Genomic DNA, 26,602 nt, shown 5'->3' on the forward strand with positions numbered 1-26,602 from the left:
CATGACATTTAATATAACATCAATCCAGCATTACATGCACTGTAATATGTGATAATAGGTTATTCATCCTTACATTCTTAAGCCAGTTACACAGTTTATTGTTGTAGAAAACCACTTGCTATCACCAAAGAACAAAGTACAAGGTAAGAACCAGCTCCAGACAGATAATAAAAGTATATTACATTAAATATTTAACAGCTCTATATATTCTAAATATATCAGGTGTGATGTTTTGTAACTAAATTGTGCTTTTCTATACCAAGCACACCTTTTGGGATGTGGAAGGTAAAGAAGAGTACCCAGACAAAAAATCATGGAAATGCACAGACACCATCTGGCAGTGTTTTCAAACTGAGTATGAGTTAAATTTAGATGATTGTATTACACACCATATATACATTACATAAACATTCTGTTATGATTTTAGTGCAATGAATAATTGAATACACAGACTTTCTAAAACTCAATAGTGAGACAATATGCATGCTGATTGTATATGTATAAATATGTATGAAGTTTCATAGGTCCAGCATTTGTTGTTCATGTATAGCAGGGAATGTGCTATAAAAACAGGGTGTGAGATGGCATGTTCAAGTATCAATGCATGCTTAATGCATAAAATTATGATTACTGTGTTTTAGATGTAAACAACACACCTTGTGCTATAATGCATTATGTTACTGAGTGACAGGTCAAGCTGGTAGGACTGGTTCCTTCAAAGTGATGTAAGACAAAAAATAGTCAAAAGCACAGAAAATGGGCTATGGCCTAGATAAGTGTGGTAGCTAATAGCTGGTCCAAAAATGGGAGTGGTTGAACAATTAGAAGGCAACTAAGGTGGATGAATTGCAGTTGACTCACCCCATCTCTAAACACTGTGAGCAGAGTGCTTCCTGGTGAAATCAGCTGATCTGTCTTTGCATCAGCTACTACCTTTTGTGCGCAGTATAACTGGTACACTAGTGTATTGCTGTGGACTCACGCCACAAAGCATTTCTGATCGCAGATTTATACTATGGTGAACTGCTGGTGGTCAGCCACAAACCCACAATTTCTGTCTCAGAAATAGTCTCCTTTACAGCATGAGCCTAATAGGAGACTTCCTAGGGACTGCTTCTGAACACTGGAAGCAAAGTGATTCCTGGGCGTGCTCTCTCTCTCTCTCTCTGAGCCCTGACCTTTTCTGCAGAATACCACCACAACACTCCACCCATCCATAGATCTGTCTCCCAATTACAACCTAGTTATGGCAATTGCCTAAGGGGCTGGCTTTGCACTTTAGTAATGCACAGGTGACTCATTCTTACCCACTATCAAGGTGCACTTGTTCCAGTATACAGTTCTGTACAAATCTGGTAGGCTTGATCTTTCCCTCTGTTTACTAATAGACACAGAATAAATGCCCATAGGACTGGAATTTGCCAACCTGGGAATGAGCAGCTCCTTACTTTTGTCCTGTCCAGTTTTTCCTCAGGATACAACTCTACACATCTTTAATTATTTGTCTCAGTTCTTCTCTAAGCAAGAAATTTAATAAACTGACAGGACAAATTGGGGAAAAAAATGATGGATCAATATTTGTTATCATACTTTTTATAATGTCAGATTTTTTTAAGGGCCTTTATTCACATCCCAACTTAATTCTGGTGGATTCTGTTTCTTGCTCCTGCTCTTTGTCTTTTTTCTCTTTCTTCATCATGTAAAGCACTTTGAGCTACCTCATTTGTATGAAAATGTGCTATATAAATAAATGTTGTTGTTGCTGTCTATGGGTGAAGCCAGGAATCAGTGGGGTAGTGTGTTCAAGTCACAGCACAAGGGTTACTGGTGTCTAGAATTTACTTTATCCTCAGGAAATCTAGGATATCAATATCCTCAGTTCTGTTCTATTTGACGTACTGTAGGTGGTTAAGCAGGTGAGAAAAAAGAAAGGCAGACATGAGAGGGAGAAGTGGGCATGCAGAAACACAGTTGCTCCAACTCACTGTCAGCAATGTTGGTACTGAGAAAGTGAGTAAGAAAAGCAGCAGGTGGACAGCCTCATCCCATTTCCCATAAAGGACTGAGAAAGCAGGGCTTTACTCCCAAACCTATGCATAAAATGATTCACTATTTATATGCTGATGATGTGGTGCTTAGCTGTGCTTACCCATTAAAAGAAGTGGAGTTTCTTTTCTAATTAAATTATCAATTACTTTAATTACCATTTAATTTTATCTTCAAATTGGGGTGATGATGTACCTACAGATTGAACCTACAATAGATCAACTTATAGATGGTGCTCTTCTCAACATGACACCAAAATCATCACTGAACATTTTTCTCTTAATGGCTAAGGAGGAACCTATCAGCCTTGGGTCGCATACAGGTAAGTTATTTTTTTTAGCAAAATTCCTCCAAATGCATGTCAGCCTTACATTTTTTGTTTTCTGCTGCACTTCCTCTCTCTGACACATTAATACTTAGTAGTTTCTTTGAACAAATTATTCAACAAAAATATGTCAAGAAACACTACTGGGGTTCCTTTGTACCAACAGCAGTATGCCTGCATAATGCCTCGCTTGGACTGTGACAGCCAAGTTAGAATTTTTATTTTCTTTCTGTTCATATTGTTCACCTTTTTTTACTCATTCTGGTATGCATTTAGACCACAATCTATCTATCTATCTATCTATCTATCTATCTATCTATCTATCTATCTATCTATCTATCTATCTATCTATCTATCTATCTATCTATCTATCTATCTATCTATCTATCTATCTATCTATCTATCTATCTATCTATCTATCTATCTATCTATCTATCTAGTCCTTTATGTTATTTCTTTTTTCCAATACTGATAATGTTCCCAACAATAAATATTTAATACTGCAAACACAAGCCCATCACCTTTACTGAGTGTTACTCCAATAATTAGAATATCCTCAAAATAAGAATTCCTTTGATGTGTATAAGGTCTTGCAGGTTCAAGAGCATATTTCTGAACTTTTATTTACATAGGCATTCAAGATTCAAGATCCTCTATTTGTCACATACACAGTTATACAAGTACAATATATGGTGAAATGTGCCTTGTATCTGTGTGAACAAAACCTGTCAAATGTGGTATCTTACTTAAAAAGATCCAGTTCATTTACAGTAGGTAACACCATAGGAGCTGGTAGAAGATTCTAAAAAAATAAAGAGAAAAGGCAGTATTAGTTTAATTTAATAACCACAAAATGGTATCAACAGGCATTGCTTCAGCTTCTGAAACCTAAAGTAATAATGAATGCAATCTGAAGTATCATGTAAACTAAATTCCTTCTTATATAAGTTTTACTGTAATAATCAGATAAATTATGCTCTCACTCTTCCACATTATCTGAATAAATTGGGAAACACTAAGATTTGAATCTTGAGAAAACTGAAAATTACATACTGTTGTGTTCAAGTAATATACTGTACCAGTAACAGCGTACTGCACGATAACGTGCAGTGAATACACTTGGCTTGAGCATTCATAGTTTTCCTACATTTCTTACACATCCTACATTTCCTCTGTACATTTAGCATTCGTTTGCTCAGAGGTAAATGCACTTGCTGCTTCCTGAGCAGCTCTTCTTTTCTCCACCCTAGCAGCCCGCTGCTTCTCTTCTTTCGTCTACATTTTTTCACGTTAAAACTGATTAAGTTAGTTTTTGTGTTGCAATTACTTAGTACGTTTTCTTTAATTTTTCACTTAAGCTGGCATTTAATTCTTCAATCTGCCTCAAGAATAATTAAAGATATTAAGAGGTAGGGGAAGTGACCGCAAAGGTGGTAGGGATGAGAACGGCGCCCGTACACATGTGCTGCACGGCCGCCCTGCTGCACACTGCAGAGAGTTGATTCTACAATAAAATAAAAATAAAAAGAGTAATAGAAATCATCACCCGGAAAGCGGATAGTAGACGTCACGTAGTATATGTGTACCAAATTTCAAGTCAATAGGTGAAACGGTTTGCGAGCTACAGGTGATTTAAAATCCTGGACAGACAAACGAACAGCCTAATACAGCATATTATATAAGAAGATTGAATAGTCCTCAAAGAGGGAAAAAAATTCACAATGTACTTTTCATTTGGTTATAACATACAGAATAATGAGAAGGCTCTGAGCTTATAAACATATATTTTGTTATTAATAAAATTCTCATGCTACAATTACAATAAGCAAATATTAAATATATATTTAAACATATAGACTTGTAAATTCTGATTTAAGTTTCACACCTTTATGTAAATTTCCCTTTCATTTTCCTTTTATGTATATATAAAAATATGCTAAACAACTTGCCGATCATTAATAAGGGAATGAAACTAGGATAAAATCGTTAAAAAAAATCACCAGAATTCGACAATGTTTACTTAATGTATTAAAAAGAAGCCACTGATTACATATTCATATGCAAACACTTACAGCATGTAATTGTCAGTAACCACTAAATACTCGAGAAACCTCTAAAGACTAGAAGGTAACAAAATGTGTGACATTATGAAGTAATAGTGTTTTGAAGTAAGCTTGGTAAACTATAGGTCAGTTTCTTTAACCTGTATTCCAGGAAAATTAATAAAAACATTTGTAGTAACCCCTGTCTGTGTAATTGAGTGATTAGTCCTCTTTCCTATTTCTCCACTACAATCCATATTAGTCTCCCTTAGCACCCACTAACCTTGCCTCTACTACTTCCTTTGTAGTGAACCTTTCTGCCAGACTATCTTTCTGAATCCACACTTGTAGCAGCTCTGTCCTCAGATTGCATTGAACCTCCTCATCGGATTACTTTTTGAGATAAGGTTGCTTGACTTGTCTAAAAGGATACCATACAGACTAGAACTATCCCTTGCATTTGTGAAGCAATTAAATCCTGAGATCTCTAAGGCTACACCTGGATGTAATGTCCCATAAAATGGCAAAATGGTTTGAAAACATGTGCTACCTTCTGGTAGCTACATAAGGGAGTTCTTCCTGCTCTCCCCTTTAAATAGGCAATGGACAGTGAGGTTCCACAGTAAGGGACCTTCTGCTGTCATATGTTAGGCAAAACATCTCTTGCTAGATTTCCACCACCTTTCTCTCTTCCTCTCTTATTACTGTAAACCAGGTGGACTTACTCTTGTGTTTTCTAGAACACCATGCAAACCAGAGTTTGCTCCAACCTAGTGGCCTACAAAGCCTTGCAGAGGTGCTTCAGTATTAACAGCATTGGTGTCTTTCACTTGGAGGTTAGCTGTTGAACTTTATTGTGTCCTTTTCCAGGTGACATTCATGATTCTAGCAGGTTGTGGCCAGTTATACACCCCTTTACACTATATGCAAACATAAATAGGGATCTGAGCTTCAAAATGGGAAATACTGTAAACCGAATAAAATAAATTTAACAAATTTGCTAACATTATCATTACATCAACATTAAAGCAAGTCTATTAAGCCTTTTTTTTTCTAAACTGGGGGGTTTCACCCCCTGCTCGCTTTCCTCGCCAGCCTCCGTGTTTGGTTTTCCGGATGCACACTTTTAAGATTTTTTTTCTTTGAATTGTTGCTATTTCATTAGTTTCATTTTTATTTCAGAACTTCTGTAAAAAACAATATTTGTAATCTTTGGATTTCCAATATGCTGAATCTTTTAAAGAGACATGTGTTTAATGACTTTGTACCATAATTCAGGATAGGTTTCTCTGTTTGGAATTTCAGCACAGACAAAACGATCTTCATCATCAGCAGTTAATAATTTCTTCTGCAAAGTAACCAATAAATGCATGTGAGGTAAACTCTGTTTTTGAAATTCTCTTGACTTAAACTTCCAAACCTTACATACTTCTGACATATCACCTATGTCCATATATTCAATCTCTATTCGCCTTTTCGTTATTTCTCAGAGTAATAATTTTTCTTTGTTTGCGCTAATGCAATATTTTCTTTGTTTTGACATTGTCGTTTTTTTCTGCTTTCATATTCTGTATCTTGCTCTGCATGTGTTTCGCGCCTGCGTTTTTTTTGAGTCTTTTGAATTCCACTGTTTTCATTATCTCTAACCTGCACTGCATGTGTTTGGCCCCCTTGTTTGTTAACTTCTTTATGACGTTTCACTTTGTTTTCTACTCTGTCTTTTATTTATGACCTCGCTTTGTCCTACTTTTTTTTCCAATGACACCTGGTGATCATTTTCCCTTTTTTGAGTAATAATTTCCATTTATTTGTGCAACTGCGATCTTTACTTTCTTTTTTTTATACTTTCTAATTTTTCTACTTTCATATTCTTTAATTTTCTCCATGTGTATTGTGCCAAAATTTTTTTTTTAGCCTTTCGAATTCCACTGCTTTCATAATCTCTACCCTGCTCTGCCTGTGTGATTGTTTTTTTATAATAGAGAGATGTTCTTACAATGAGAAACACAACTAGAGTACAGCTAATATAGAATAATGGTGCCAGGGTCTGGAGAGTGTTCAGACGAAAGTGAGTACAAAGTACCTCAAATGTCTGACACTCTGCTATTCCTTTGCCTGTTTGGATCTTTGAGCTCTGCTTACCCTAAGTAAATACAACAATGTTCATGTATTTCACCAGTAGCAATACTGTACCTGTACATCCGTGAAGAAATATAGTGACTGAACTACTCAGTCATTCATTTATTTTTCAAAACCACTATTCCAATTTATGGCAATGAGGGGTGAGAGGCTATGCTAGCGGCATTAGCCACAAGACAGGATCTAAACCTGGATGATACATCAATCAAACGATACACTAACTTATACTGGCACATAACTCCATACCAAGCCAATTTAGACTTAGGAATCAGTCTCTACTATACACATCTTTAAGATGAACTGAGGAAGCTAGGGATGACGTCTAAACTTCACACGAGCAGTGAGTAAGCCAAAATCCAAACCTAAGACTCTGAAGATACAATGCAGTAGTACTTGGACTACTGTCTCACCCTCTGTGTTATTTACCAACACATGCATCCATCAATCCATCCATTCTTCTAAGTTCCAGCAATGATTCATTTTGCTCATTATTATTTTAACCTTATGCTTAATAATGATGTTACAGTTTTAAATTATAAATCCATCTGTCAATCGAAGCAATTGTTATGAAAGCATACTTTCATGAAATAAAATAATACATTATACTTAAAACTAGACAAATATGTAAAATGCTATATGCTTTTTACCTCCTGATAGGCCTGCTTTAGAGGGCTGGAACCAGGTTTGTCATTCTTTGAAGGAATTCTCACCTGCAATAAAAATACAGTAACTTATTAACAAAAGTGGAGTATCACTAAAACCCACAACAGCCCTCCTGTAATATGTTCAGATGGGAAAATTTTTTCCTGAATGTCACTGAACATGATAAATAGCCCTAACCTGTTGCCTGTTTTCTTCACAGGGCCTCGTTTGGCCATGCCCCTCTTCTTTGCCACTTTTGTCTGCCTACCATCTCGTTCCCAATCAAGTCAGAATCCAGACAGTATGTATAGCCTTTAAATAGCCAGTACTGTTATGTCACATTGCTGGACTCGTGGACAATTCTGTAATCATGTATCTCTTTCTCATTTAAGTAAACCAAGGCATTTTAACGGAGATAAAACAATAATACATGCTTTTTTTTTCATTTTTCTTTCCACTGTTTTAGGCAACATTCATTTCAAATTATTTTAAATGCTTGGGCTAATTTGAATTCCAGTTTTACAACTTCTTAACAAAAAAATCCACAACATGTGTATGAACTCCTGGAACATAATATAACAATTCAGTGTTTGCATATATTTTGAAATTTACTGTCTCTGATGCTAGCTGTGTAGTTTACTGCCTAAGCTACTACCCAAATCCCCCCCATTGTTGTTCAGGCAGTAAGTGATCACCAGGACTGCATGCAGTAAAGGATAAAAGTGGCAGTGATAAAATAAGGTGATTCTAATACAGCAGACAGACATTTCTGAGAAAAACAGAACTTGGTCTGTAACAGGGAGAAGTGGTAGATGGATAAAAAGACAATTCTTCAAAATGGCAAGGACAACTCATATTTGACACATAGGTGAAATGTTAGGAATCACAGGAAGAATGACCTAGTACATGGGACACTAAGATGCTGGGTAAACAAAATTATAATACTTCTGCTGCGTGTGGGCTGGTGCTCTGCCCAGGGTTTGTTTCCTGCCTTGCTCCCTGTGTTGGCTGGGATTGGCTCCAGCAGACCCCCGTGACCCTGTAGTTTGCATATAGCGGGTTGGATAATGGATGGATGAATAATAGTTCTGTTAATGAGCAAAGGTTATCATGGGTATATTGGTAAAGTACTGTCAAAGCAGTTTTCACAAAATTAATAAAAAAGCAATGCTAAATGATTAATCACATTACATTGTTTAAGGGCTGTAATTATCACGGAATATAAATGACGACCTTTAATAACAGAAAAAAAGAATCAATCACTGACTTCTATTTTCTGTAACAGTTTTCAATAATAAGCACCATAACAAGACACTTTACATTATTACATCACCCCTCATTATTTCCGGCGCCGCATCCGAGTGGCAGCCTTTCCAGCAGCTCCGTATATGACTTTATGACTTTATCTTTTTACCTTTTTATCTCTATTTTTCTCTATTTCACTGATCACTTCTACCACTTTCTTTTATGTGGAATTGTGAATTTCCCCTTGGGATTAATAAAGTATCTATCTATCTATCTATCTATCTATCTATCTATCTATCTATCTATCTATCTATCTATCTATCTATCTATCTATCTATCTATCTATCTATCTATCTATCTATCTATCTATCTATCTATCTATCTATCTATCTATCTATCTATCTATCTTTACATGTAAAAAGCCAAAAGCTTTTATATACTTTTGAAATTGAAGCACAGGCAGGTTACGTGTGTTGTTTAGGGTTATATCGTGACTGAGAAGCCAGGACTGAATCCATCAGCCTTGTGACTTAGAGTCCAGTTCCTCAGGCAGTGTTAGCTGCTTATGACAGGATTTGACAAACACTGATTAATACAGACTGATTATTGGTTAATATTGAACAATTTTTAAAATGTATTATTCACTACCTGAGTACCATATGAACATGTAGTATTTACCAAATTGTAGAGTTAGCCTTTATTTCTTTCCTAATTTTGGTGCCTCAAAGTTGTACGTACTGTACAACCATGGATGGTGGTATGCTACAAAGGGTCTGAGATAAATCAGTATACTATAAAGGATTGTTGTGTGCCTTTCGTCATAAGCAACACATCTCAAGTGTTTGAAAGATTAAGAAAAAAGCCGTGGGATGTCCTTTACAAATTAGTTCAAGTTACATATTCATATGATTAAACTGAGTTATTGAGTAATACATGTTGCAGGTATTTAATTATTTTTAAATCACCTGGTATAACGGAGATTTGTATTTTCTGGCAAATATGCTAAAAGATAAAGAAAAGTATAAAGTAAACATATGAAATACTAGATGTGTTACTTTTCTTCAACTGGGAAATTTCATACAACAATGGCTGTTAGTTAATCAGGTGTTTCCCCGAAACTAAGACCGGGTCTTATATTAATTTTTGCTCCAAAAGACGTACTAAGACTTATTTTCAGGGGATATCTTATATTTATCTGGCACCCTGCCCGGAGTTTGTTTCCTGCCTTGCACCCTGTGTTGGCTGGGATTGGCTCCAGCAGACCCCTGTGACCCTGTAGTTAGGATATAGCATGTTGGATAATGGATGGATGGATGGACCTTATATTTATTCATGTATAACAATATACATTTATCCAAATACATTCATCTCATCTTCTTCTGGAATATCGTCATAACTCTCCACATTCAACCTCTGAATTCCAGCCTGAATTTCTCGCTACTCCAGCTGCTTTTAGGATCCTCCAGGATCGATGTGCGTGCTTCAATGTTTAATGAATGGTTCGATGTGCTGAAGCAAAATGGCGACATACAAATTATTCCTGATGCTTTGATATTCAAGCGTCGCATATTCCCCAAAGTAATGACACGTTATATTTTAAAAGTCTCACATAGCATCATCTGTGCCATCTTGTTTTTTTTTTTGCACCTTTACAATACCATCAGAATGTACGGTGGCGTATTTAAGCCACAAAGAAAAATAAATAAGGACATAATGAAAATGTCTGTTTTGTGATTAAAGTGGAAATTTTGGTTTTAAACTCGAAATGTCCACTTTAACCTTGTAGTTTATCATTAAAGCAGACCGTCATAAAAGTCATCTTAAAACCGACCCAGTTGTCCCTTGTGATCCCCTGCCTGGAGTTTGCACGTTTTCCTAGTGGTTTTGCACAGTGTGCTCAATTTTCTATTCAAAGACATGAAGGTTTGGGGATTTGGTGAAGCTACAATGACGGCAGTGTATGTGTTTGTGCTTGTGTTCACCTTGCGATGAGCTGATGCCCCATCCAGGGATTTTGTTTCTGTCTTGCGCCGATGCGCATCCCGAATTGATGGATGTAATCATTAAACATCCTTTTCAGAGTTATTGTGGCAAGGTGTCCTCAGAATTTAATGGATGTTTCAGGCACACGTGTCACATCGCGTGAAGTATAAACCTGGCCTTAGGTGCCTTCATTTTTCTTGGCTAGGGCTTATTTTTGGGGTAGGGCTTATATTACAGAGCAGCTTGGAAATCATGCTTGGGCTTATTTTCGGAGTAGGTCTTATTTTCGGGTAAACATGGTACAATATTTGTACATATTGTATACAATTTGTACCAATATGTACAGTTTGTTGTGTATACAATATATGTAATTTTTTTTTTAACCAAGGACTAATATAATTGAGAGGCAATGTGTTGTAATGGTTTAGGCTTTGGTCCAGGACTACAAACCCTGAGGTTGTGGATTGAAATCCTTCTACTGACACCATCTGACCCTGAGCAAGTCACTTCACCAGCCTATGCTCCAACTAGAATAACATGAGAAATGTAACAAATTGTATGTTAAATGTTGTAAGTCACCATGGTTAAAATCATCAGTCAAATAATAAGTAGTAATAATTAATATTAGGTCACTGGAGCTGCTTACTCTTGAACATACACCATTGTTCATGAGTAAAACATTCCTGCATTAGATCAATTGCTTATTTTTCCAGTGACTTGGCTTTTGTTGATGATCACTGCAAAACACAATTTTCCAGGAAAAGCCTATTCTTTTTGAAGTGAAACGGGTTATCAGTAGAAATAATGTGAAATCTGAGTATACAGTATTATCATTAGATGTTTACAAATTTCACTCAAGTACAATATTTCTTTTTGTTTTTTCATTGCATGTGGTCCACCTTCAAAGTCTACATCTGTTATTGTATATGCAAAGCAGTGTTTGAAGTGGATATACTTAAGTGCAGATACTCTATGTGTTACACCGATGTATTAACACAGAGGTAGGCAAAGTCGATCCTGGAGAGCCACAGTGGCTGCAGGTTTTTGTTCCAACCCAGTTTTTTAATGAGAAGTCAATTATTTCTGATGAAGCACTTGCTGCTCAAGTGACATTTTCTGCTTCATTATAGTGGTTAAGGTTCCCCACCCTTAATTGCTTATTTCAGTCTTAAACAGCTGCTGCATTCACTGTTTTAATGGCTTCTTATTAGCAATAAGATGCAAATGGCAATGGATCATTTATGGTTTGAAGCCTAAAACAGATTCATCTAAAACATTTTACTCTTAAGTGTTTGATTAAACCAAATAGTGCATGATGAATCCACACAGGTGTATATGGAAATAAGTTAGATGGAGAACTGCTGGCTCCATTGTCATTTGTATCTTATTGCTAATAAAAAGTCATTAAAACTACTGAATGCAGCTATTTAATACTAAAATAAGCAATTAAGGGTGGGGAACCTTAACATGCAAAACCACTAAAATGAAGCAGAAAAATGTCACTTGAGCAATAAGTGCTTAAATAGCAACAATTGACTTCTCATTAAGAAACTGGGTTGGAACAAAAACCTGCAGCCACTGTGGCTCTCCAGGATCGCCTTTGCCTACCTCTGTATTAACACAAAGAGCGAGGAGTACGGAGCATTTCTCCATTAGAAATTCAACTGCCACAATCTAAGACCAACATTTCTCCTTTGCAGTTTGGGTTACGAGCCTCAGGCCAAGGGGAACTTGGGCATGTTTCAAACCAGAGCTGCCATAAAGTATTGTAGCAAATTTAGCTAACTTCAAAATAAGGAGACAGTCACCCATGTTCAGCTATGCTGGGTGTTTTGTCTGACCTATATATTAAAACTGAAAGAATACACTATTTCAACTAAAAATAAACTATCGTCAGCAACAATTAAACCATCTTTAAGCAAATGCAGTCAACTAAATTATGTATTCTTTAACAATAGTTAAATATGTTCACCTATCATAAGTACATGCCAGTAGCATATTCCTTTCAAATATATAAGTACAGTAATAAATATACAAATAACACTTGCCACTATCAATTAACAGACTGTGTAAACATCACCATTGTCTGCTCTGACAAATATGAAAGGAAAAAAAACATAAGTGCACTGCATTTTGTGAGGAAAAAAAGAAAACAGAGATACATACCGATGTTTTATAAATTAGTTATTTGGAGCTAATAACATATTAGAATGCAATACTACATTTGGGGAGCCACATCTTAGTCTCTTTATATAACCTAATGCATCTGATAGGCATTCTGTGTCTGTTAAAAAAATAAAAACACCCAGAGAAGCTTCCAGAGCAGCTGCTGATAGTCTTTTCTTGTATGATGCTGCTCCCAAGCTCTCCTTTATGACATGCAATTGCTTTTATTACCCACTTTGCATTCTTTTGATAAACACCATCATCACAAACCACTGCAACGTATTAAATCAATTAAAATAATCTTTTGCTATTACAACTTGCTTTGGCAGTGAACCTTTATTGCACACACTTTGTTGCTTTTCCTGTTGTTTTTTGCCAAGAATCAGTGTATACTCCTTTCGCCTATTGTTTTTAAATTTTACTCTATAATATTCTAATGGCACTTTCTGTCAGCACTTTTAGAGCAGGTTACACAGAGGAATACATGTATGCACCTCCAAAATAAGGAGACAGGCACCACATTACTGTGCCGTTCAGGTCTGCTGGGTGGTTTATTCTGGTAGGAACTCTTTAACAAGAGTAGTCCATATGCTTTATTTCCCTCACTCCGCTATGTGGTGCCCCGTACTGATCTGCCAGGCTCTTTGGCTACTTAACCGTCTTTTATGTGTAAAAGGCAAAGATATTTTGTAGGTTTTCTAGCAAACTAAAATAGTAATCCTTTTAGCTGCAAATTCATTTAAAATCATATAAATAATGTGTGTTGGAATTTTTTTTAATAACATAATCCTCACATTTGCAGCACTGGGGTTAGGGGTTCTCCCTTAATGTTTTAAGTGCCGTAATAGAAGGAGGATTGGTTTTCAGCACCACAACCGGAGTTTGTAGGTTGACAGAGTGGAATGAATAACCAAGATGAGGGCCAGTACATATCTAAGAGTACCAGTAGTCAACAGCAAAAACGCAGCGCTTGTTAACCATTAAGCTTTGCAAGGCTTTGCTGAACTTTCTCTTTCTGTTTTTTTTTTCCTGTCCAGGACAACACCTCATTTTCTGTCATCTATCCACTGTATAGGCGACTAGTTCTATCACTTCTGCCGCGTCCTTAATTTGCATAAAACGTGGTCTCAGTGCAGGGTGCAGCATGTATGTTAGCATAACATTAATAAATTTTGGCACAAAAATTTTTTTTGTAAAATAAAAATACATCCATCCATCTATCCATTATCCAACCCGCTATATCCTAAACTACAGGGTCACGGGCATCTGCTGGAGCCAATCCCAGCCAACAAAGGGTGCAAGGGAGGAAACAAACCCCAGGCAGGGCACCAGCCACCGCAGGACGCGCATGCACACACACACCAAGCACACACTAGGGACAATTTAGGATCGCCAATGCACCTAACCTGTATGTCTTTGGACTGTGGGAGGAAACCAGAGTACCTGGAGGAAACCCTCGCAGACACAGGGAGAACATGCAAACTCCATGCAGGGAGGACCCGGGAAGCAAACCCGGGTCTCCTAACTGCGAAGCAGCATCGCTACCCACTGCGCCAAGAATTGCGCATATTAGTCGAGGTATGGCTGCAAATCTTGAGAGACGATCTACCAGAAATTCTCGCAGGGATCGAGGTTCGAATCCTGCTCATGGCACATTGCTGAATGGAAGAACATATCTCTAAAATACTTTCTCTTAAACGAACGGTGCTTTGACTCCTACATTGCAGATGTAGTTGTTTATTTTTCTTTTTTGATTAAACAAGAACTGTTTAATGAATGATTGATTTGTCAAGGAACACTTGGACAACAAGCATTGTTAAAATTACACTTAAACAAACTGCCTGCCCATTCTGTTGAATCATAATTATAACAAATAATAATGCATTTCACTTACTTATATAGCACCTTTACCGAGCTCTTAGATGACTGCTCAAATAATCAAGAGGGGTACAGTAAGAATGAATAAATAATAGTGCACAGCCTTGTGTTTGTATGTATTTATAAAATTTGGGAAATAATATATTCTAGTTAATGCTGACATTTAATTAATTTGAAGTAGGTAAGAGTAAATATTTGGAGATATTGCAAAGGGAAATGCTTATATACTTAATGTAAAACAACTATATGTGTTTTAGTAAACAGCACGCACACCACTTAGTTAATTATATATTTATATATAAGGCATTCTTTTATGTCTTTGGAAGCTGTATGATTAGAATCATCTGAGTATTAAAGGTGTTGGTCTATTTTATAACCATATTTTATAACATCAATGTTAATAAAGAGTATTACTATACTTATTATTCTCTATTAGCATGGATATGAACCATTTGTGAAATTAGTGTTAAATACAAAAAAAACATACCAGTCACTTGTTTTACCGATATATATATATATATATATATATATATATATATATATATATATATATATATATATATATGTGTGCAGTACAGGCCAAAAGTTTGGACACACCTCCTCATTCAATGTGTTTTCTTTATTTTCATGACCATTTACAGCACTCCATCACTCTCCTTCTTGGTCAAATAGCCCTTACACAGCCTGGAGGTGTGTTTGGGGTCATTGTCCTGTTGAAAAATAAATGATCGTCCAACTAACTTGACTTCTGCACAACACAACTGCTGGTCCCAACCCCATTGATAAAGCAAGAAATTCCACTAAATAACCCTGATAAGGCACACCTGTGAAATGAAAACCATTTCAGGTGACTACCTGTTGAAGCTCATCGAGAGAATGCCAAGAGTGTACAAAGCAGTAATCAGAGCAAAGGGTGGCTATTTTGAAGAAACTAGAATATAAAACATGTTTTCAGTTATTTCACCTTTTTTGTTAAGTATATAACTCCACATGTGTTCATTCATAGTTTTGATGCCTTCAGTGAGAATCTACCAATGTAAATGGTCATGAAAATAAAGAAAACACATTGAATGAGGAGGTGTGTCCAAACTTTTGGCCTGTACTGTATATATATATATATATATATATATATATATATATATATATATATATATATATATATATATATATATATATATATATATATATATATATATATATATATATGCAGCTGGAGATCCCCAAAGGGAGAAAATGAATTGCGCATCATAAAGTGGTTTTTATTCCATGCAGTTCTTGCCTAGCGGTATGCATAGGACAAACATCAAAAAGAATCACAACACGCCGTTAGAAGGAAGGACTCACAATCACTGATCTATACGCGCACAAAATCAACAAGACATACATTTAACTGGGACAATGTTCAAGTAAGATTCAAGGCCAGTACTAAAAGTGTCAGAGAGCTGGCTGAATCTTGGCTATCAAACGAAAATTCCATTAACAGACATTTGGACATAAACCCAGCATATACAAACTTAAGAAGACCATTTTCATAAAATATAAAACTTTACGACCTATACCAGAACACACTGACCTAGCTCCCACACCTAATTTTGCTATATATTGCCTTTGATTCTTGTAAGTCTAAGCATTATCTTCTGATGAAGACCCCTGGCAGGGGCTGAAAGCTCAGGAATAAAAAATACTTTATGATACGTGATTCATTTTCTTCCATTGTGGATCTCCAGCTGCAAATATGCAAACCGTATCACAGACCTTTGCTTCATATATATATATATATATATATATATATATATATATATATATATATATATATATATATATATATATATATATACACATACATACACAGTATATATATAATTTTTACTGCAGCAATTCATTAAGAATTATTGGTCTCTACATGCCAGAAAGACTTTCCTAGGGTCTTCTGTAGGAAATATGTACACATAGTTCATCTATCTTTTCAGATAAAAATGAACTCACCCAAACAATGAATTAAAAAAAAAGTTTTTAAATTGGCAAAGATGAAGTCAAGAAAAAAAAAGTTTTCACTTCCTATGATTTGTATTTTTATAATTATACAGCATTTCATATTATTATTTTTAAAGCTCATTCTGTAAAATGAAACTATGATTACACAATTCAATGTTTATTATATTTATAAATTATTATATTTCTTTACACATTTTGCACAAATATTTAATAAATGTAATAAAGTGCACCAAGAATGTTTAAAAAATCATTCAAAAAATATGTACGTGAATGTAAATATATCTGCACAAACCGACACTCGTGAGTAACATTTTTAGAAAGTTCAAAATGAAATGCAAATCGCAGTGTCTGTGTGCTGACTTGAACAAGCTTTTGCAGAATACATTAACTGACAAGAGACTGGCCCACCCTTTCCGAGTTTTGGTAGCCAACACGAGCCGTGATTCGCCAATTCTTGGTAGCCGACCGAGCTGTCATTGGCCAATTCTTGGTAGCCGAAACAGGTTGTGAATGGTCAAGTTTTGGTAGCCAATAGGGCTGCGATTGGCCCGAGCTTTCAATTCTTGGTAGAATCTTGGTAGCAGAAAGCGATCTGATTGGTTTTCACTACCAAGAATTACCTCGACTCATGGCTGGTCGGGGGTGCCACCGTGCCACCCATAAAAATACATGTGCTGGCTAATTTTCTTTTTCCTATAATGTCACCAAATTTGGATAAAATCAATCAAGTCGTTTTAGAGATTTTGGGGTATTTAGTTTTTCTATTGGGTGGGAGGGGGATCAACCTAAAAATTGATGTATTGAAAACATCTTTCTTAGTGGATCGGCTTACCATCCTGCCATATTTCAGCTTTTTAACTAAATTGGAAAGTGTTTTTGTTGTTGAATGATTCAGTAAGTCAGTCAGCTAACTTTGCATTATATATAGATTTTTTATTTTATCTTTGAGAATTATAAAAAATGTACTGTATCATTAACAGGATGCATCACAAAGGATGTGGACTATAACTGCTATCGTAAAGATGTATAAGATGGCATTAATAAAAAACAATGGTGTATAATTTTTTCCAAACTAATAATTCGTGAAATAATACCACAGCATCTTACCTGTATGACCACCCCCATAACTGGCAAATTAAGAGTCTGACCAGGGATTGGGGCTGGCCACTGATCGATTTCATTGCACACTGCAAGACAGAAATGGTAAACTCTTAAAAAAAGGATAACAATCACTGAGAAATTCTGTTAAGGAAACATTCAATCTATTATAAATAAGGAATATTATTTTGCTTTCAAGTTATAAAAAAATAAATCTCTTGGGGAATATGAAAATAAATATCATTGTATGTGTATATCTCTTCATATTTATGAAAATATATTTTCATACATCCTGCAATGAACTGGTGCCCTGTCTGGGGCTGGATTGAATCAATTGGGTTTGAGAATGTTATGTTATGCAATTTTTAAAATGTATATACTTTAAAAATATTTCTTAACAGGACAACACAGATTTTAACAATGTTTAAGAGTCTAAACAATAAAACTCAGAGAATTTAGACTAGTAATTAGACTAATCTATAAGTGCAAGGTACTTCCTATGAACTTCTTATACAAGTTTCTGCATTTCAGGCTTTAACATTGTAGCACTAGCTTGATAAAGAGATGAATAGAACAGTTGTTTCAGAAATACTACTGAAAGTTCTTTATTACTGAAAATATGCTTTTGTACAGCTTTAATATCCATTTGTAAATTTTTCATAACTTGAATATAAGGTAGCCAAGATGGTTACACATGTAAGTTACCCTATTGCAAATCTAATGCATCATGCTTACACTACAATAAACTGGCCAAAAGCACCTAACTGTATACAGATAATACAATCCTTACCATGCAACTATTTATAGAGCCTGCCTAATTTCAGGATCACTAGATAATTTTCCAGTCCAAGACAGGACCTAACTCTGAAAGGGACACTTGAGCTGTCTACCATCTCCAAATATTAACCTTTATTACATAGCATACTACTTCAAAATGTCCAGAAAGCTTCTTCCCAAAAAAAATGATGCCTTATTTCATACCACAGTTTTCAGATTACCGTCCATCTACTGTATCACATTCATCCCTGGGATCCAGAATGGACTTGAATTCTACAGTATATGTAGTGAATCTAGGCCATGACCTTCATGTCTGTTACGTCAGATGGGATGGCGCCACACACGTCTGTAATACTGCTGAATTCTGCCAGATTATAATGCAGCCACTGCCAATAGTTCAGGTAGTGTGCTGCAACATGGAAAAACTTTGACTTCTGCTTTCTGACCATTTTGTGCCGTTCTATTCTTTGAATTTTTGTTATTCTGGACATTTCATTCTTATTACGTTTCCTACTTATTTTTCATATATAGAGATAGCACTTGGACAGGGCCAAAATTTCAAATTCAAGTTTTCAAAGGATTTACACTTTTTAGTCATTTTTAAACATGGTTTATTTGAACCCTTTCAGAGTGATGTCTCTGTGTGTATTTTTCTGCCTTTTCTGTTAGGATGTTAGTCTGTAGATATAATACTCAAACATAAATCACTCCATTCAAATGAAACCTAGCACAGACTATGTTAAATTTTCAAAGAAACATGATTCAGTATCCTTTATAAAACAGTGAAAGAGAATCATACAGTTGACATGACCTGATATTTTATACATGATTTGTTATATAATAACACAAACATATTTAAAATGTCAGATTTCAAATACTATCATACTATCATAATAAATTAGATCTGCTTCAGAATTTCTATAAAAGTAAACAGGGATGCAATATAAATTTAATACCTACCTGCTTCCAGGCAAGGGTCTAGTTTTTCAAAGTATTCTGGTGCAATAAGCTGCAATAAGGACTGGAAAAGATTCACATATGGTAGTCTTGAAATCACAACAAGAGACTAAAAAAGAAAAAGAAAATACTTAATAAAGGGGCAACTATAAGAAATAGGATAATGATGAATTGTACTGGACGTGAAGCCCACAACTCCGATTTAGACTAAGCAGCTTAGAGACTGTTATGTTACAAACATAAACAGGCTAAAAAATAACATTACCACAAACGCATTATGCATTACAACTAACAGGAAAAAATGACGACATCAAAAAGAATTATCTATAAGAACTGACATAACTGCAGACTCAAAAATCTCAAACCCTGTGTAGGAGTATTCAGCTCATATTAGTAAAAATGTATATTCAATACTTTTTTAATATGTTAAATTATACACAGTGCCCTGATATGTACTGTAGTCTTAGGAATTTCAGAATTCAGAATTGGGACTATATCCAGTATATTGAATCATGTTAAAAAGTAATTACATGCTTTAAGCTCTATGATTTTACATATCAGGACATCATGAAGAATTTTCAGGTCTTCGCTATGTACAACATGACTGTAACCTCACATTACAAAGAACACATAACACATTTTAGTCAACTAAAAATAAGCCAACATGCCATCCATTCATCCATCCATCCATTCATCAATCAATTAACCAACCCGCTATATCCTAACTACAGGGTCACAAGGATCTGCTGGAGTCAATCCCAGCCAACACAGGGTGCAAGGCAGGAAACAAACTCCGGGCAGGGCACCAGCCCAACCGATGGGCACACACACACACACACCCACACACCAAGCACACACTAGGGACAATTTAGGAACGCCAATGCACCTAACCAGCATGTCTTTGGACTGTGGGAGAAAACCGGAGCACCCGGCGGAAACCCACGCAGACACAAGGAGAACATGCAAACTCCACGCAGGGAGGGCCCGGGAAGCGAGCAGCCAACATACCATTTTGGCTAAATCTAGATATATAGAATTATGGAATTGAAAGTGGATGCACGTTCTTTTTCACAGGACTATATGCATATTTCTTTCCATTTGATGCATGGTGTTTCTGTACTTACATTTCAACACTATGTTTTGTCCACATCATTTATTCATACAATACTGTATTTTTAATTATTGTACACAGTACTATATTGGGTTTCCACGTTGAAGCCCACATAAGAAGAATACATTTATTTTAATTATTTCTCTGAAACATTCAGTATATTCAGAATATACTCATAAATATATGGAAATAAAAAATACCTTGAATAATTCAGACATAGTGAAATTATTTAATTAAGGGAACAGTAATATTTTTGAGAAAGGGGTGCATTATAATGTTTAAAAAGATTTGTATTAATACTCAAAGTGATTTTATATTGGTTTCTTGTGATTTTAAGAATTTGTATTTTTTCACCAAATTATCATTATTTTAAAAATTAAATTCACATCAATATACAGTACTGTTCTACCAAATGTCAATATGGACTTTGGTAAACTGTCTGTCTCTTTTAAAACTATAGGAAGCATGCATACTTTTCAGTCAATGTATCTAATTTATTTACCAGCTTTCTTTCATGCATAATGACAATGTGAGAGAGAACAGTGTCCTTCTTTTAACATAAGTGTTCAAGACGGGAAAAAATAAGCTGATCACCAAAGTAGAAACAAACAAGTTTGACACTTGCAGATAGTTCACCCACACTGGAAGGCATGCATTTACATTTTTTTTTAGAAATTGAAATGAAAAATTTAAAAAGAATAAAATATGACTAATTTTGAACTTTTGAAATTATTTAGAAACTACATGCCCCCTCTTAATGAGAAATGTTGCAGTCATGGGGAAAGAAAGCAAAGAAAGGTATGTTTAATGGGGTTTCAACATTCAGTGGTTTCTTTGTGAAGCAATTGGTAAATGTATCTTCTTGTACAAACAATGAATAAAAAAACAAGCACTGGTCCTGGTAAAGTGTTACAGTGAACAGACAGAAGATGCCATCAGTATGATAATACTTTATTTTTTGCTTATTAACAAAAATATGAATTTCTGAAAATATAGGAATGACAAAGTTGTACAGTACATCCATCTACTGATCAATTACTTTTCTCTTACATACCTTTTGAAAATATCCTCTTTTCACAGTGGTATCTTTTACTTGTCTGAAGTAAACATAGCCATAATAATGCCCTGGATCTTTCTGTGAATATTTTAAGAAAAAGACACATACAGAATAAGCTGTAAACCAAAGAAAGCAACAGTAAATTTTGCAAACCAAAAGTCTTTTGAGCAACCTGCTTTCAAGATTAACCATATCTGCCTTCCTTAAATAAGCCTTCCAGGTAAAGAAAGGTTTTTGCAAGTTGATTGAGAAATGATATACAGTATGGTTGTATTGGCATAGAGAGTAGTCTAAATGTAACATTTTAAAAGGCTGATAAGACAGAAATACTGAGATTCACTGAGACACAGTAAAGCTGAATGCAAACTTGGAAAGGACAGCTGTGAAGTCATCATGTGAGGAAAAACTAGCTGATCTGATTTTAAAAGCAACAGTTAACACTCCTGTCAAAGTAATAAGACTAAGACATTGATGCGTAACACGAAAAGAATGGACTGTAATTGTATGTATGAAGAATTTTGAAAGTAAAGAAAGAACCATAGGGGAGGGGTAGCCAGTCTAATCCAAATATTCCCTCTTTCATTTCTCAAAAATTTGGGGTTATGTCAGGCACAAAATTTTTCAAAGCTCTGCAGATCTCCTGCATACCTGCCTCTGTTTTTTGCACATTATTTCATTATCTATATTATGTTTATGGTTAGTAGTGGCATAGCTATAGTTACAGAAGACACTGCCACCTAAAATCATGGTGGTGATAATTACAAATTTTGCTTTTACTCTTAGTGAATACTTACATCTCAGAACAGGGCCTGAACCTGGTAATTACAGTTTCATGCTAACTTATACAAGGGGGAATCAAGCTAAAGTTGGAAAATGGGATTTATTAGAAAATGGAATGAACCTTAGAAAAGCTGATAATGTCATTTCTCAATGCAGTCTCCACCCTTCTCAATGCACTGAAAGTGTCTGGTTTCCAGCAGAATAAAAGGTTTTTGTCTTGTCCTCATAACTACTCGTGCACTCAAGATATTGTTGAACACTACAGTCACTAGTGCAAGTTACTGTGACTTACTGGAGACCAATGTGATGCCTGCTACTCGATCCAAATGGCAGGGACTGCTGTCTCAAGGAGTCCTTTTGCTTCAAGACAGTGCCCACCCACACACTGCTAAGAACACCAGGGCTTGTCTGGAGAGACTGAAGTTTGAGGTATTGCCACATCTTCGTTATTCGCCAGATATGGCACTGTGTGATTTGCACCTTTTTGCACTGCTAAAAAACATCTGGGTGGACAAATGACAACGTCAAGAAAGCAGTGCACGAGTGGTTGTGAGGACTAGACAAAACCTTATATTCTGCTGGAATCCAGGCACTTCCAGGGAGGTGATGCAAGTGCATTGAGAAGGGTGGAGACTGCATTGAGAAATGACATTATCAGTTTTGTTAAGTTCATTCCATTTTCTGATAAATCACATTTCTAACTTGAGCTTGACTCCCCATTGTACATATAACAAAGACCTTCAATTTATACCTCCTGATGGCTTAAATTGTACACTTCTGTGATTTTTGCCATCAGCAACCTTCCATCAGTGTGAAAAGAAGCAAAGTGAAAGCAATGCAAAAGATGACTGAATAAATTATGTTCAAAACAAGATATTCAACTCACAATGGAAAGCCACAGATTAAGTGGAGTATTTCTTGCAAAATTGCATACCGAGTCTGGATACTGTCATTGGCCTGTCCACAGTCAGAGCTTCCCTTTGTTTAAATGAGTCCAGAACTCAAAAGCATAACTACTGGAACTGACTGACCACAAACTGCCCCAACTAATAATAAGCCCCCAAAAGGCTCAGTGTTTAGAAAAGGAATGAAGCCAAAGAAGTAGAGGGGATGATTTGGGAAGATTGCAGCCCATTCAGAAAAACATAAAAAAAATCTGAAAAGATGAGGAAATAAATTGTTAGGAGTGGGAATGCATCGGATAATTATCATTAAACTAACTCATACCAATGGTCTAAAGGACTGTATAATTTTCCTTTAATGTTCCACCAACTAAACCAACATTTGCATGCATTAATATGGGATGTCTGTTGCACTGTTATGTGTGCTGACCAACAAACATAATGTTACTGAATACCAATGAACGGGTAGCTAATCAAAAGAAACTCTCAGAACTGTCTCCCCTTTCTGCAAATTAGAATAGCTACTGCTGTCTTGCTAGACTGTGAAACAATCCTAAGTGAAACTGTTATAAGCACAAGCTTAAAAATAGCAAAATTTCAAAAGCATGCAGGAACACTGTACATGCTGTGGTTTTACAGTGTGTCAGCTATAAAAATAGCACAGTCTGTCCAACGTCCTTACTCACTGATTTACTCCTATTTATGCTGCTATATTCTTTGTACCTTTCTGGCAAATCAAATTATAAACATTCTATATGTATTATTTTTTCATTTAATACTGTGTTTTAATTCTTTGGCTGAGAAAACCACGAACTGAACACAAAAATTTAAATGCAATGAGGTTGAAACATTTTATGCGTTGCTGATTTACAGTTTAACATTTCCCTGGGGCATCTGTAGTGACACAAGATACTGACACAGATGTATACATGTCACAAAATGTTTTGCTTGTTTTTACTTAACTGCCATTAGAGGAACGGTCTGGATACCACAGGATATGTTATGGATATGGGAAAACGTGGATTTCTGCCTCAATATTGGAAACTATTACAGGATGCTCTTCAGCATTTTCTGTCAGGCAAACGTTTATAGCTGAACATTAGTTAAACTATAACATTAGGGCACCTTTTTCTTCATTTGTGTTACCTGGAGTGTAACCGGTGCTTCTCTGCTATAGATATCTTCTTCACAAAACCATGAGGATTTCTGTCCTACAGACTGCCGAACCCGGAAACTGAACTGAGTATCTCCAAGGCAACCTTTTAATGATAAAAAGACAATATTAAAAAAAGCTACTTACTTGTATAGCCTACAACTTATATGTTTAAATTACAGTTCTTTGAAAATTAATTGCTTATAAGCTACAAAACATTTATTATAATTATAGTATATATAAGATTCATGTAATTAAGCGTGGCAATGACACCTAGTCAGTTGAAAGCAAATCTGAGGGAAAGCCATGATGTCATATTAAGTATAAATTTATGTTTAAAATTTGAATTTATTACAGTTACATACTGTACATACTATAAAATCTGCTTAATCCATTTCAGGATTATTGGGATCCACAGTCTATCCCAGCAGCACTGAGCACAAGACCCTGAAAACAATCCAGAGCATCAGTTATTTTTAGGGCCTACTCACACTCTTCCACACTCAAAGAGGGTCAATTTAAAATTTCATACAAGCTAGGTTTCCAGAAGAAAACTGAACCACACTTGGGGAAAACATGCAAACTGTACACAAAAAAACTAGGCATGAGATTTGAATCAAGGAGAATTAATCTGTGCAGCAACAATGCTATCCACTGTCCTTTGTTATGTCTAGTTACTTGAAATCGACACATGACAAATAAGCAGTAATATAGATGAAAGCGTCACATTTCAGATATTTAATAGACAGCATATATTAAAAATATACAATAATACATTTCTTTCCAAAAGTTACACAATCTTGCAAAACATAAACAAATAAATAATGAACAGCAACAGCTAAGCTAATGGGTGCTGAATCATTTGGACATAACAACAACATTTATTTATATAGCACATTTTCATACAAATAATGTAGCTCAAAGTGCTTTGCATGATGAAGAAAGAGAAAAAAGACAAAATAAATAAGAATTAAAATTAGGGAAAACAAATTAACATACAGTGGGTACGGAAAGTATTCAGACCCCCTTCAATTTTTCACTCTTTGTTATATTGCAGCCATTTGCTATAATCATTTAAATTTATTTTTTTCCTCATGAATGTACACACAGCGCCCTATATTGACAGACAAAAAAAAGAATTTTTGAAATTGTTGCAGATTTATTAAAAAAGAAAAACTGAAATATCACATGGTCCTAAATATTCAGACCCTTTGCTGTGACACTCATATATTTAACTCAGGTGCTTTCCATTTCTTCTGATCATCCTTGAGATCACCTTCATTTGAGTCCAGCTGCGTTTGATTATACTGATTGGACTTGATTAGGAAAGCCACATACCTGACTATATAAGACCTTACAGCTCATAATGCATGTCAGAGCAAATGAGAATCATGAGGTCAAAGGAACTGCCTGAAGAGCTCAGAGACAGAATTGTGGCAAGGCTCAGATCTGGCCAAGGTTACAAAAAACTTTCTGCTGCACTTAAGGTTCCCAAGAGCACAGTGGCCTCAATAATTCTAAAATGGAAGACGTTTGGGACGACCAGAACCCTTCCTAGAGCTGGCCGCCCGGCCAAGCTGAGCTACCGGGGGAGAAGAGCCTTGGTGAGAGAGGTAAAGAAGAACCCAAAGATCACTTTGTCTGAGCTCCAGGGATGCAGTCAGGAGACGGGAGAAAGTTGTACAAAGTCAACCATCACTGCAGCCCTCTACCAGTCAGGGCTTTATGGCAGAGTGGCCTGTCGGAAGCCTCTCCTCAGTGCAAGACACATGACAGCCCTCATGGAGTTAGCTAAAAGACACCTGAAGGACTCTGAGATGGTGAGAAATAAGATTCTCTGGTCTGATGAGACCAAGATAGAACTTTTTGGCCTTAATTCTAATGTGTGTGTGGAGACAACCAGGCACTGCTCATCACTTGTCAAATACAGTCTCCACAGTGAAGCATGACGGTGGCAGCATCATGCTGTGGGGGTGTTTTTCAGCTGCAGGGACAAGACGACTGGTTGCAATCGAGGGAAAGATGAATGCGGCCAAGTACAGGGATATCCTGGACAAAAACCTTCTCCAGAGTGCTAAGGACCTCAGACTGGGCAGAAGGTTTACCTTCCAACAAGACAATGACCCTAAGCACACAGCTAAAATAACGAAGGAGTGGCTTCACAACAACTCTGTGACTGTTCTTGAATGGCCCAGTCAGAGCCCTGACTTAAACCCAATTGAGCATCTCTGGGGAGACCTAAAAATGGCTGTCCACCAATGTTTACCATCCAACCTGACAGAACTGGAGAGGATCTGCAAGGAGGA

At 36.0% G+C, this 26,602-nt stretch overlaps 1 protein-coding gene across 1 annotated transcript in view; it reads right to left on the reverse strand.

The window, feature by feature from the left end:
• dennd6b (DENN/MADD domain containing 6B) overlaps window positions 1–26,602 on the reverse strand; it is a 73,254-nt gene that overhangs the window by 34,558 nt on the left and 12,094 nt on the right. Inside the window, exons 4-9 of the mRNA XM_039761530.1 lie at window positions 24,290–24,402; window positions 21,459–21,539; window positions 19,297–19,402; window positions 17,569–17,648; window positions 7,200–7,262; window positions 3,118–3,173 (exon numbers count right to left, since the gene is read on the reverse strand). Coding sequence (XP_039617464.1) covers window positions 3,118–3,173; window positions 7,200–7,262; window positions 17,569–17,648; window positions 19,297–19,402; window positions 21,459–21,539; window positions 24,290–24,402 — 499 coding nt within the window. The remainder of the gene's footprint in view (window positions 1–3,117; window positions 3,174–7,199; window positions 7,263–17,568; window positions 17,649–19,296; window positions 19,403–21,458; window positions 21,540–24,289; window positions 24,403–26,602) is intronic.

This window comes from Polypterus senegalus, chromosome 8 (genome assembly GCF_016835505.1).
Source record: "Polypterus senegalus isolate Bchr_013 chromosome 8, ASM1683550v1, whole genome shotgun sequence".
Taxonomy (NCBI): Eukaryota; Metazoa; Chordata; class Cladistia; order Polypteriformes; family Polypteridae; genus Polypterus; species Polypterus senegalus.